This window comes from Pelodiscus sinensis, chromosome 1 (genome assembly GCF_049634645.1).
Source record: "Pelodiscus sinensis isolate JC-2024 chromosome 1, ASM4963464v1, whole genome shotgun sequence".
Taxonomy (NCBI): domain Eukaryota; kingdom Metazoa; phylum Chordata; order Testudines; family Trionychidae; genus Pelodiscus; species Pelodiscus sinensis.
The window spans coordinates 194,961,550-194,975,234 of NC_134711.1; the positions used below are offsets into that span (position 1 = coordinate 194,961,550).

Genomic DNA, 13,685 nt, shown 5'->3' on the forward strand with positions numbered 1-13,685 from the left:
AGGCAGGACTGGGCCAGGCTGCTGACCAGCCCGCTAAAAAATTTACTGGCAAAGGGGGAAGGGGAGGAGAAAAAAATGTGTGTAGTCTATAGCATTAACTGATAAGCTTTTGCTTATCAGTTAATCGACTACACTATTACATCCAGTGCTCAAGACAATGATCTCTGAATAGTCTTGTTTTTCCTGTAAGTCTGTACAATGTTACCATGCCACCTGGAATCCATCTTGAAATTTGTTCTCTCTCACAGAGGTGGGGAGAATTAAACCAAGACTTCCTGCCCAAGGGAAATTTTACAAAAGGAAGGGGATGCCAACAATGATTGTCTCCAGCTGGCTTCACAGTCTGCTCCCCACCCTACTAATACAGGCAGTCCCCGACTTATGTCAGATCCGCACTTACGAACGGGGCTCTCTTGCCCCGGAGCTCGCAGGCAGCGGTCCGCCACCTCGACCTCCGGGGCGAGAAAAGCTGCTCCCGGTGCCCCTGGTCTGCTGGAGACAGTCTCCAGCAGACCAGGGACAGCGGGAGCAAAGCCGCAGTGGCGGCGGATCCCGCGCCAGAGCAAAGCCTCAGAGGCGCGGCACCCTGCCGCTGCGGCTTTACTCCCTGTGTCCCTGGTCTGCTGGGGGGGGGGGGGGGCGCAGCTAGTGTGCCCCCCCCCCCCCCAGCAGACCAGGCTTTTGTTGTGGACCCTGGGGTAGAGCAGCTGGGGCGCTGACGGTTGGTCCCGCAGCGCCGCTCTGGGCGCTACTGGACCAACCCGGCAGCACCCCAGCTGCTCTGCCCCAGGCGTCCTGATTCTGCCGCTGCTGGTCACTTTCAGCAGCGGCTGAATCAGGATGCCTGGGGCAGAGCAGCTGGGGTGCTGCTGGGTTGGTCCAGTAGCGCTGAGGAGCGGCACTACTGGAGCAACCCAGCAGCACCCCAGCTGCTCTGCCCCAGGCGTCCCCAAGTCAGCCACTGCTAAAACTGACCAGCGTTGACTACAGGAAGCCCGAGGCACAGTTGCTCTGCCCCGGGGCTTCCTGGAATCAGCCGCTGATCAGTTTCAGCAGCAGCTGACTTGGGGTTCTTAAGTTGAATCTGTATGTAAGTCAGAACTGGCCGTCAGTTTCAGCAGCGGCTGAATCTGGACACCAGTTCCGACTTACATACAGATTCAACTTAAGAACAAACCTATAGTCCCTATCTTGTACGTAACCCGGGGACTGCCTGTATACATAAAAAGACATGGAAACAAGCGAACTCTAACAAGGTTGGAGATGAACAGCTAGACCCAGGTCAGAAAATACCAACGGCAAATGAAGTTTAATGTTGATAAATGTAAAGTAACGCACATTGGAAAAAATAATCCCAACTAACTAACTAACTAACTAACTAACTAACTAACTAACTAACACACACACACACACACACACACACACACACACACAAATTTGGCTACAACTACTCAAGAGAGATCTTGGGAGTCATTGTGGATAGTTCTCTGAAAACATCCACTCAATGTGCAGTGGCATCAAAAAAGCAAACAGAATGCTCAGAATCATTTAAAAAGGGATAGAGAATAAGACAGAAAATATCTTATTGCCTCTATATAAAACCATGGTACACCCACATATTGAATACTGCATACAGATGCGGTCCCCTCATCTTGAAAAAGATAAATTGGCATTGGAAAAGGTTCAGAAAAGGGCAACAAAAATGATTAGGGGTTTGGAACGGGTCCCATATGAAGAGAGATTAAAAAGACTTGGACTTTTCAGCTTAGAAAAGAGGAGACTAAGGGGGGATATGATAGAGATCTATAAAATCATGACTGGTGTGGAAAAAATGAATAAGGAAAAGTTATTGTTTTCATAAGATAACAACTGGGGTCGCTAAATGAAATTAATAAGTAGCAGGCCTAAAACAAACAAAAGGAAGTTTTTCTTCACTCAGCGCACAGTGAAACTGTGGAACTCATTGCCAGAGGATGCGGTGAAGGCTAGAATTTTAACAGGTTTCAAAAATGAGCTAGATAAATTCATGGAGGTTAGGTCTATCAATGGCTATGAGCAGAGCTCAACAAATCCGTTTATCTACTTGCCCGTGGCGAGTAGATTTCAGCCGGTCACCCCGTTCACCAGCAGTGCGCGCATGCGCAGTGCGGGGCTGGCGAGTGGATTTCGCTGCTGTTTGTCGAGCCCTGGCTATTAGCCAGGATGGGTAGGAATGGTGTCATAGAATCATAGAACTGGAAGAGACCTCAGAAGGTCATCAAGTCCAGCCCCCTGCTCTAGGCAGGACCAGTTCCAACTAAATCAACCCGGCCAGGGCTTTGTCAAGCTGAGACTTAAACACCTCTAGGGACGGAGACTGCACTACTTCCCTAGGTAACCCATTCCAGTGCTTCACCACCCTCCTAGTGAAATAGTTTTTCCTAATATCCAACCTGGACCTCTCCCACCACAACTTGAGACCATTGCTCCTTGTTCTGCCATCTGTCACTACTGACAACAGCCTCTCTCCATCCTCTTTGGAACCTCCCTTCAGGAAGTTGAAGGCTGCTATCAAATCCCCCCCTCACTCTTCGCTTCTGCAGACTAAACAGACCCAAGCCCCTCAGCCTCTCCTCATAAGTCATATACTCCAGCCCCCTAATCATTTTGGTTGCCCTCCGCTGGACCCTCTCCAATGCGTCCACATCCTTTCTGTAGTGGGGGGCCCAGAACTGGACACAATACTCCAGATGCGGCCTCACCAAAGCCGAATAAAGGGGAATGATGACATCTCTGGATCTGCTGGCAATGCTCCTCTTAATGCAACCTAATATGCCATTAGCCTTCTTGGCTACAAGGGCACACTGTTGACTCATATCTAGCTTCTCATCCACTGTAACCCCCAGGTCCTTTTCTGCAGAACTACTACTTAACTGGTTGATCCCCAGCTTGTAACTATGCTTGGGATTCTTCCGTCCCAAGTGCAGGACTCTACACTTGTCGAACCTCATCAGATTTCTTGTGGCCCAATCCTCCAATTTGTCTAAGTCATTCTGTACCCTATCTCTGCCCTTAAGGGTATCAACCTCTCCCCGCAGCTTAGTGTCATCCGCAAACTTGCTGAGGGTGCAATCCATCCCCTCATCCAGATCATTAATAAAGATATTGAACAAAACCGGTCCTAGAACCGAACCTTGGGGCACTCCGCTAGAAACCGACCGCCATCCTGACATCGAGCCATTGATCACTACCCGCTGGGCCCGGCCTTCTAGCCATCTTTCTATGCATCTTACCGTCCATTTATCCAATCCACAATCCCTTAATTTGCTGGCAAGACTATTGTGGGAGACCGTATCAAAAGCCTTGCTAAAGTCAAGGTATATCACATCCACTGACTTCCCCATGTCCACCGAGCCAGTTACTTCATCATAGAAGCTAATCAGATTGGTCAGGCACGACTTGCCCTTTGTGAATCCATGCTGACTATTCCGAATCACTTTCCTCTAATCCAAGTGCCTCAATATGGATTCCTTAAGGATCCCTTCCATGATTTTTCCAGGAACCGAGGTAAGACTGACCGGCCTATAGTTCCCTGGATCATCCTTCTTCCCTTTTCTGAAGATGGGCACTACATTTGCCTTTTTCCAGTCATCCGGGATTTCTCCCGATCTCCACTTTTCAAAGATAATAGCCAAAGGCTCCACAATGACATTTGCCAACTCCCTCAGTACCCTCGGATGCACTAAGTCCGGACCCATGGATTTGTGTATGTTTAGCTTTTCTAAATAGTTCCTAACCTGTTCTTTACCCACCATCTTCTTCCCATCTTGCGTCACTTAGCACAGAAGTCCAGGAGCCGACCTTGTCCGTGAATACAGAGGCAAAGAAAGCATTGAGTACTTCAGCTTTCCCCACATCATCTGTCACTAGGTTACCTCCTTCATCCATTAGGGGCCGCACACCCTCTCTGATCACCTTCTTCTTGTTAACATGCCTGTAGAAACCTTTCTTGTTATCCTTCGCATACTTAGCCAGTCGCAATTCCATTTGCGCTTTCGCCTTCCTGATAACCCCCTGGCATTCTCGAGCTATACCTCTGAACTCCTCCCTGGTCATTTGTCCAAGTTTCCACTCTTTGTAAGCTACCCTCTGTTTCTCTGGAGGTAAGTTACACAAGCGAAGTGAAATTCCATAAGCAAAGTGAAATGGGATTTAAAAATCAAGTGTAGGAAAGATTCTACTCATCTTATATATAATTCTCAACATCATTCACTCAATAATAGACCCTCTCCAATTATTTCTATAGGTATATACATTCCTATTTAAGAAAAATACGGTATCATATTTTCAATTCAGTCTTTCAATAGATAGTCTAAAAATTCATACTGTAAAGCCTGAAACAGATAATATATACTCCTGGGGAAATGGTATCACTGTGCATATGCAGAATTCATAGCTTCCACAGGTTTCTTTGCTTTTATGAAGAAAAATGACTTCTCATGGGGAAGTAAAGGGAAGCTACAAAAGTGGTCATGAGTCCCTTCCCAATAATGCAGGAAGATTGGTTTTGGTGGCCCAAAGGAACTGTTAGAGATGTAAAAATCACTATTTGGGTAGAAAATTCCACGAGGAGTAATGGTAGTTTGAACTAGGAAGCCTAGTTCGAACTACCTAGTTCGTGCCCCGTGTAGCCGCGCGGCACGGGGTTCGAACGAGCGGGGATTTAAAAATGGCGGCGCCCCGCTTATGCAAATGAAGTTCGGGAAATTCAAATCCCGGGCTTCATTTGCAATTGCGGTATGCCTACATTACCCCGCTAGTTCGAACTAGCGGGGTAGTGTATACATACCCCAAATGTATTCCATGAACTGTTTGCTACAGACCTTTCTGGAGATTGTGAGTAGTCAATATAAATTGTGAATTTGAGTCACCAGCCCTCAGTTGCTCTTCAGTTCCTATGATGAGCAACTGAACATATAGCTGCATATATTTGTGAACAACTATAAGTAAAGGGTCAATACTAGCTACACATTACTGTTAGACACAGAGGGTTTGGGCATTTCCACACCAGCTCTTCCTAGAATTTAGCTCCGATAGTAAACTTCAAATGAAGGGAGGATTATTCTTATTAGTGAGGAACCCATTTTGAGAGATACTAAACGAGATACATAAGCATTCAGGCATGTCAGGGCTACTAAGGCAGCTAAATGAGAAGCTGCTTTTCTGGAAGTCAATTTACTTTTCTGTAAATAACAATTTTTAGCAAAAAGTCTAGAACAAGAAGAATAAAAGCAGCCCACCAAACTCCTTCTTCTTTTACTTAGCTTAGCACTGAACAATGGCAGACAGACTTGCTTAACTTTGGAAAGTCAGAGAAGATAATCAAGAGCAAGGTTCCCAACTGTCAAATTCATTTTACAAAGTTAAAATTGGACCAGTCTGTAAAAATATTTCGATCTCAGTAAAAATACCACCGAGCTTCAAGTGGAATTAAGTCGTCCTTCCCCATGGCCCAGGGGCAAACTCTGCATCACAGGGCAATTCCAGAAGCCTACAATTCCTAGGGTAGGAAAAGAGAGGGGAATTATCCTGGTAGAAGCTCCCTCCAAACTGCAGCTGGATGGTGGGGGCTGCTTTTCTCCTCCGGCTTCAAACTCTTCGGCATCACTAGTGTCAGCATAGCAGCAACTTTTGGTCAGTGTGCATGCAGCACACATCCCTGTTGGGCTCACCACAGCTGAGCAAGACCTGCGGGAGCAGGATGTGAAATAGCAGGCTGGATGTAAAAGCCTCCCAAGGGCTCCCCAGCAGTAAGTCACAGTTGGACTGTCACTGGTGGTGGCCTCCAGTCCCAGCCAGATGAGCACTTAGTGTCCACTTTCAGGATGGGTAGAGGGCCTGGAGGGAAGATGGTTTGGGGAGAGGGCTGTAATAGGAATAGGATTTTGTTTGCGTGCATGTGGAGTAATTGTTCACTTATGTAATATAAAGACGGCTCCAAAAGCCAAAAGAATGTGTCCGTGAAAAGTTTGGTTGTCCACATTTTTTTTCCTATACTGTCTATAAAAATAATCTTCAGCAGTTGGCAACTCTGTCATCCCCAATACACATATATTTCTAATGCAATTCTAACAACTGCTTATATCATTACTTTTAACATTTTAGAAACCACTGTTGGTAAGCTGAAAGCTACTATTACAGGATTAAGGTTGTGATTAATGTACACCAGCCCCCACCCCCACAAAAAAAAGACCCAAAAGACTGACACACAATAAACATGTTGTGTAACACTCAAATCTCTGCAATTCAGACAGGTTTAACCTACCCCTTAAACCTTGTGTATGCAAATATGTGATTTTACACTGCAAGTATGCGCATAATCAATTAGGAAATAAACTTTATACATGCTATCACTCAGTTATACAAATGCTTCATTGTCAATTTCAAAATCAAATTTCTTCCAAAAAAGGCAGGCCAACAACATTTTTCATTACATACATGCCTAGCATGAGCTGTAAAGACTCAAGCATTTACATTGTCTAAGTTATAAAAATACACCTGAAAAATTTAGCATGTAACAAATGCTTACTTCGCATTTGGATACAACAACAAAATGTGTGTAGTTTTTGAGTTGAGGTCAAGTTTAAGAAATGTTAGCCAAAAAGTAACTAAAAATAGCCGCATTGCATGGAAATACCAGCTCAATCTTAATTCCAATAGCACAACCATGACCCTATATTAGAATCTAAAGCATTTTATCAACAAGAATATAACAATTTGAAGGTAGGTCATATTTTTGAGCCTAATTTACTTGACACTGTCCTTTTAATAGCTGACCAAATAATTAAACAGAAAAAGAAGTTGCTTAAGAATTCTTACCTTTTCATAAATTTTACTAATATCCTCATTTGAGCTGAACACCAGCTGTACTGACCCACACCCTGATGCCCAGACAATTTTTTGTACTGCTCTAATAACACAGATATCAGGGATGTATTTTGAGGCCTGGAGACAAAGAAATAAACAAACCACAGCAACATTAAAATACAGTTGCTAGTAATATTAAAATGGACTCTACACCTTTATGGCAACTAACTTTGTAAAAATAGAATCTTTACACTACTTCAAGACATTTTATATTCAAACAAAAATGATGCTATAAATTAGAAATGCTTGTATCTTCATTTTGCATTTGATATTTCACTTTCATCTCAGCCACGTTCATGAAAGCCAAATGTACGTATTGGGTAGAATCTCAGGATCTTCCTTCACGCCATTTAGTTAGTAAGATATAAATATTATAAATTGTTATTAGGTAAGTAATGAAAGCATTTGATCCTAGCGAAAATTTGGCAAAAAGATTAAAATTAGTTTTTATAAACAATACTGAAAATAATTTTCTCAGTCAATTTTTAATACGAAAGTGTGCATAAAACATTTACTGGATCTGTTTGCTTAGCTCTCAATTCCAAAACTGCTGTAATTTAGCAATATAGTTTGGAAACTAATTTTGATATTAAGAACAATAACCAAGATATTGAACGTTAGCAGCTATCAAAGCTTAGACGTGTTCATCCAAACCTCTAATTCATTTTTAAAATGAATTTTGCTACATACAGACCATACAAAGCTTACGACTATCTAAACAACTATAAAACTAATCTTAATCTTGTTTTATGAATGAATTACTAGAAAGCAACAGTTTGGAGCATATTTCCTAATTTATATATTATACTTTTGAAAGTGCAGTCTCGTGTTTTTATTAGCAACTGCTACAAAAGAGTTGTAGTAAAATTAACATGCTTTATAAAGGTATGATGAATTTAAAATATGCATTCAGAATGAAATAATATATCTTTCCTGCCTCCCCTCCAACCCCAACCCATACACAAACACAAGCCCTTAATATTCTCCTTCATGAAGGAGAATTAGCATGTGGTACAAGCTAAGGACCAAGTTTTAGTTTTCCAGAGTATTACATCTCCCTCCTCCTCCTCCTCTTCCTGACCACATTTATGTCATAGATTATAAAAACCAAGTTGATAAACAACAGTGTTTTTATAAGAACACCTAATATAGTTTTTGAAGTCTGATGGATATGATATTAGAGATTATTCATAGCAAATTATATAGGCTAAGTTAAAAAAAACATTTTTTAAGCTTGGCTTAGAGATTCATTCACTGACATCTAAATAAGTGGCCAGGTTTTCCGAGGTGCTGGGGATGCAGAACCTCCAATGCTACCCAACTTGAGACATTTTTTAAAACCTTTGCTGTGACTCCTCTTTTTAAATACTAAAAAAAGTATTGTTTCACATTAACTGTACTCTATATAATACTCACAAACATCAAAGTGAGAATTCTTGCAATTTGTATATTATAAGTAACTAAAAAAGTCAGTCTTAAAGTGACAATGTCAAGGTTTATAGGTCCAAAAGATGACTCTCCCCACCAAATTTATCTATTTTACAATAAGTAGGTGGTAAGTTTAAAAACCAACTACCATCCTATGGAAAAGTCATGCATTTCAGCTATGGTGTAATATGATATTTTTCTCTATTGTGATGTAACAGCATGAAATATCACAGTCAAATCAAATTCTGAATTTTTATAGCACTTTAAACAAAACAGTAGTTCTCATACTAAAGCCAACTCTATGATTAGTTGTGTTACACAGTACCTTTGGGTGCCCATATATTGTATTTTGTAGATGAGAACTATAAAAATATAAAATAATTCCAATAGGGCTGTTACAAAAAGTAAAATCCAAAGCTAGAATTTAGAGGGGAAAATTGTTAATACAGTACATAAAACTACCTGCAAGATCCCAAAGAGTTAACAGAATATCTATTTCAATTTAATTACTACAAATACACATCTGGTAAAAGTAAGCTACAAGTTTTCTGTGGCATTACTTTTCGTAATTGTTTATGTTTATATATATATATATATATATATATATATATATATATATATATATAAATAAAAATTTGGTAGTACAAACCACCACGCTATTATAAAAAATGGCAATCACAACAACTTGTCCCAGTATGCAACAAGCTTTCATCAAAATTTCCGGATTTGATATTCATGGTAACATTGTTTAGGAAGCATACACCCCTCTGTTATGGGAAAACTTTCAAAATCCTTTAAGGCAGCAACTATTTAGTCACCCTTTTTTCTGCCAATATAAATTTTCCAATATTCAGATTTATTAAACACTGAGAACATAAAATTTTAATAAATTGGTTCCATCATGAGGCTTTTAATCCTAGATAAACCTACATTACACTAAAGCTATAGAAATGGGAATAACTACAACAGATAAAGTAGGCCCTTCACTGGTCTCTCCAGCAACACATTCATCTTGCATCAGAAGCATCTCAGTGAGAACTTTCATACATTAAGAAAAAAAAATAGGTTTGTTAATTTAGTCTGGAGAAAACTTCAAGTATGACCATTAACAAATATCTAGCTTTTTAATGCCCCTCAACTCTTACTCTATACTGCCCTCACAGGATCCATTACATTTCTCAAAAATTAAAATCTCCTGAAAAAAATAATCTGCCAACACAACATATAAGAAAAATCTTGCCAGGTAAACCAGAATGCTCTTCAGCCATTTTCTTTATCTTTGCAAATATAGACTATATTTTAGTACTGATTCTGGGTAATTGGAGTCTCATTCTTTTGATCTGTTTTGCTAGTGTTCTACTTCTAATTGTTGTTTTTAACTTCATTCACACAGAGTACATAAAATACAAGAATTCACATCTTCTACCTCCAAAACCTATTTCTTGTGTGGAAAAAGTTATGACTAAAGCAGTGTCTACACAGGTAACTTCACATAAAAAAATTCACCATTCATGCAGTTCCACAGAGGTAGCAATGATGAAAATTAGGGATCCTGTTAATCAACTTCTTTTCTTCATGCCTTTCTCTCTTTTTGCTTGTATCAGGTGCTGTATCTTTTCATATTGCTGAAATCAGGGGCAGGCAATAGGTTTTTTTTTTTGGGGGGGGGATACTTCTGAAATTTGTAAGTGGCCCCGGGCCACCCTGGAAGGGGTAGGGCCTTGGGTGAAAGGGGCAGGGCCAGGACACTTCCATGCTTCTCCACCCACTGACCATGATTGGCGTGGGGGTTGAGGGAGCACGTAAAGTCTTTGCCCCCACAGCTCCCAGAGAGAGGTGTCCATGTCTGTGGAGATGGAAGGAGACTTCACATGCTCCCCCTGCCTCTAGCTCAATCAGAGCCTGGGGTGGAGGGAAGCATGGAAATCTCTTTCTCCCTGCCCCTGCCCTGCAAGAGGGCACCGTGCTTACAGTCAACTGCCAGCTGAGCGTGGATTCTTGTACCAGGAATGGCTTCCCCCGGGAAGGTGTGCGTAAGGGGGGGGAGGAGGTTCAGCAGTAGCTGGTAGTTCCCCAAAAGTATCACCACAAGCTGCTGTATCTGGCCCCCCATACCTCCAACTTCCCGGGGGGAAGCCATTCCCAGTACAGGAATCCCCACTCCCACAGGAATCTCTCCTGGCCACCTCTCCCCAGAGGCTGAGCTGCGCTGAGGCCAGTCCGGTCCCTCAGCATCTGTAAAGAGGGATCTGCCTGCACCTCAGCCTAGAATTCGGCAGCTGGGGCTGGGACAGAGAACTGTTCCCCCACCTTGTCTGGTTCCGGGGCTCTAGCCCTGCTGGGCCCCGTATCTCCTGGGATGGGGCCCTGAGCCCTCTGCAGGGAGTCCCTCCCTGGATAAGGATTGCCAGCCCCTCACTGGCTCTGGCTACAGGTGGTGACCTGGGCCCTGTGGGGTCCACCTGGCCATTCCTCCAGGGTGGAAGGAAAATTTGTACACTCTCCCCCCCCCCCCCCCTTCCACAAGCTCTCACTGGCCTGGGGGCAGGGAATGGGAGGTCATCTGTGGGCTGAATAAACTTGGTTGGCTGGATCCGGCCCACTGAGGCCCTTTTGCCCAACCCTGGGTTAAAATGATCATGGAAATTTTCTACACTTTTGGGTCTCAGCAATAGTCTGAGGTGGTATGAGAAAATTATTTCCTCTATAGGCTTTGAAATCCAAGTTAACATTGCTTCCATTCTGGAATCTGATGCAGCTCTAATCACCTTGAAATGAAATTAATAGTTTTTAATTTGGTCACAATTTTACTTGACGGGCCACAATGTATTAAATCAGTGGTTCTCAAACTTTTTGGGCTCTGGAGCCCTTTACATGCGTAAAAATTTATGCGGAGCCCTAGCAGTGTGTGTTAATTGCATCAATTCAAGGTGATTCTCAATTATGCTTTTGAAGGCTTTTCAGTTTGTCAACCTCGTGGTGTCCCTGGGGCTCTGCGGAGCACAGTTTGAGAAACACTGTATTAAATAATGCATTTCAGAAAATTCCAAATTTAATAACGGCTTGACACAAGGTGGCTGAGATACTATCCCATTTATATAATAGACTATCTTCATAGGGTTACCAATTTTCTACTCGCACAAAACTGAACACTCCTGCTTTGGACCCCTGGCTCTTCTCTGAGGCTGCACTATGAATCACTCCATCCACCCTCTCTTTGTCAGTCACACTCCTCATACTCAATCATTCACTCATTTTCACCAGGCTGGCTCAGGGGGGTCAGGGTGCAAGAAAGTGTGAGGGCTCCAGCTCGAGTGGGGAAAGCTCTAGGGGGGGCTGAGGAGGAGGGGTTCAGAATGTGGGAGGAGGCTCCAGGCTCAGGTAGTGAGTTGGGATGTGAAAATGGGTGAGAGATCTAGCTGGGAAATCTCTGGGGTGGGGCCAGTGATGAGGGGTGTGGAATGTAGGCGAGGGCTCCAGGCTAGAAATTCAGAGTGTGTCATGGAGCTCCGGTCTAAGGCAGGGGGGTGGGGGTGCGGACTCGGATGGGGCAAGGATGAAGGATTTGGGGTGTAGGAAAGTGCTCCAGGCTGGAAGTGAAGGTTTTGGAAGGTGGGAGAGACAGGGGAATCAAGACTGGAGCAGTGGGTTAAGGCCCAGAGGGGGTCAGAGGTGCAGGCTCCATGCAGTGTTTATCTGCAATAGCTCCCAGAAGCAGTGGCGCATCCTCTTTCCGACTCCTACGTTGAGAAGCAGCCAGGTTACGCTGTGTGCTATCTGCAGCACCGCTCTGCCACTACCACTGGCCACAGTTCCTGGCCAATAGGAATGGAAGAATGATACTAAGGAGTGGATAATACGCAAAGTCCTGGCTGTCTCTATACATAGGCACTGGAAGTGGGGACATGACAGCTGCTTCCCAGGAGTAGTTGGGAGCTCCTGCTGGACCTGCTGTAGGTCAGTGCCAACTAGGGATGTTAAATTTCGATTAACTAACTAATCAAACAGTCAATGGGATTTCTACATTCTGCCTTTGAAATGTACAAGAGCCTCAGAGGGGACATTTCCAAGTTGGCACCTGCTGCACCTCTACCCTCTCCTCCCCCAAGGAGCCTCCTGGAGTAAATCGGCTTTTAAGCTAGCTCCCACCAGCACTGTCTCTTCCCCCCCCCCCTCCCCTTATTGCCTCTTTGTGATAGAGGCAGCAAGGAGGGGTGGGGAAGTGACTAGTCGACTAATGTGTCAACTATCCAATAAGCTCTTGCTTATCAGATAGTCAATTAGTCACTTACATCCCTAATGCAAACAGTCAATGGCCTAGTCAGCAGGGCTGACCGGCACCCACTAGGATCACTAGGGATGTTCTAGTTAAAAACCATACACTTGGTCACCTTACATCTTCTGTTTGATGAGAGAAACAAGGTTTCCAGCTTACACAGAGTTCTTAAGATATTATCTCACCCAACACTGCATAAATCTAATAAGGTTAAGTAACACCAAATGGCTGATTCATTTGCCATGAAAGCTAATTCACTTTCCTCTGCCAGGTGATCTGATTTTCAATTATGTGCGTGCAAATACTTACATAAATATATTCTGTTAATAGAGACCACAACACTTTATTTTTTGTATTAAAAAGCATTTCAAGTCACCTTTACTAAAATATTTAACCTTCTGTCCATTTCTCCTTTTACTCCCTAAAAAAGATTACAAAAGACAAACATAACAGTAACATGATTACAATATTAGTAAAAATATTTCCTTGCTAAAAATCTTGTCCTTCTTCAAATATCTTGATTACCTCAAGAAAAATGCTACAAAGTTGACTTTTAATATCTGCAATTTTGCCATAACAACTGACTTCTGGTTTCGTGGTATCATGTGTCACAGTATCAGAATCCAGTACTATAATTGTGCAGACCTTTACATAGTTTACTTAGTTAATGCCTTCTTAATTCCTTTATACATATTGGTTTTCCCAAGTAACTACATGAAAAACATGTAAATAATTTTATAAAGAAAATTCATTTAATAGTTAAAAAAGAAAATAAAAAGTACGCAAAAAACCCTAAATGTATTCTGAATGTAAAGGAAATCTATAATTTTCCTGCAATGAAAGGAAATCTAAAAAAATGTAATGAAATGAAATGAAAATCCAGATAAGAAAACTTAGGTTTTACAGGAAAGAGAATACTAACCTCATCAGATATTTGCTGGGCAAGACGTAGCGCTACATTTCTTAGCATGCATTCTGAAGTTGGATTGGGAATGTTCTGTAGGGCACTTTGCAGCACCACTGCCTGGTCATGGGTAGCCTGGTTTATCTGGAATAAGTTATTTTTATTATTTAT

General features: G+C 42.5%; 1 protein-coding gene across 4 annotated transcripts in view; it reads right to left on the bottom strand.

Annotated features, from left to right (window-relative positions):
• Positions 1–13,685, bottom strand: part of USP9X (ubiquitin specific peptidase 9 X-linked) — a 282,963-nt gene that overhangs the window by 71,522 nt on the left and 197,756 nt on the right. For 3 of the 4 annotated variants that reach the window (XM_014578958.3, XM_025190080.2, XM_075913057.1), the window contains 2 exons: positions 13,533–13,658; positions 6,859–6,984 (listed from right to left, as the gene is read on the bottom strand). In XM_014578958.3, the coding sequence (XP_014434444.1) occupies positions 6,859–6,984; positions 13,533–13,658 (252 nt within the window). The remainder of the gene's footprint in view (positions 1–6,858; positions 6,985–13,532; positions 13,659–13,685) is intronic. The other variant, XM_075913065.1, reaches the window with a different exon arrangement.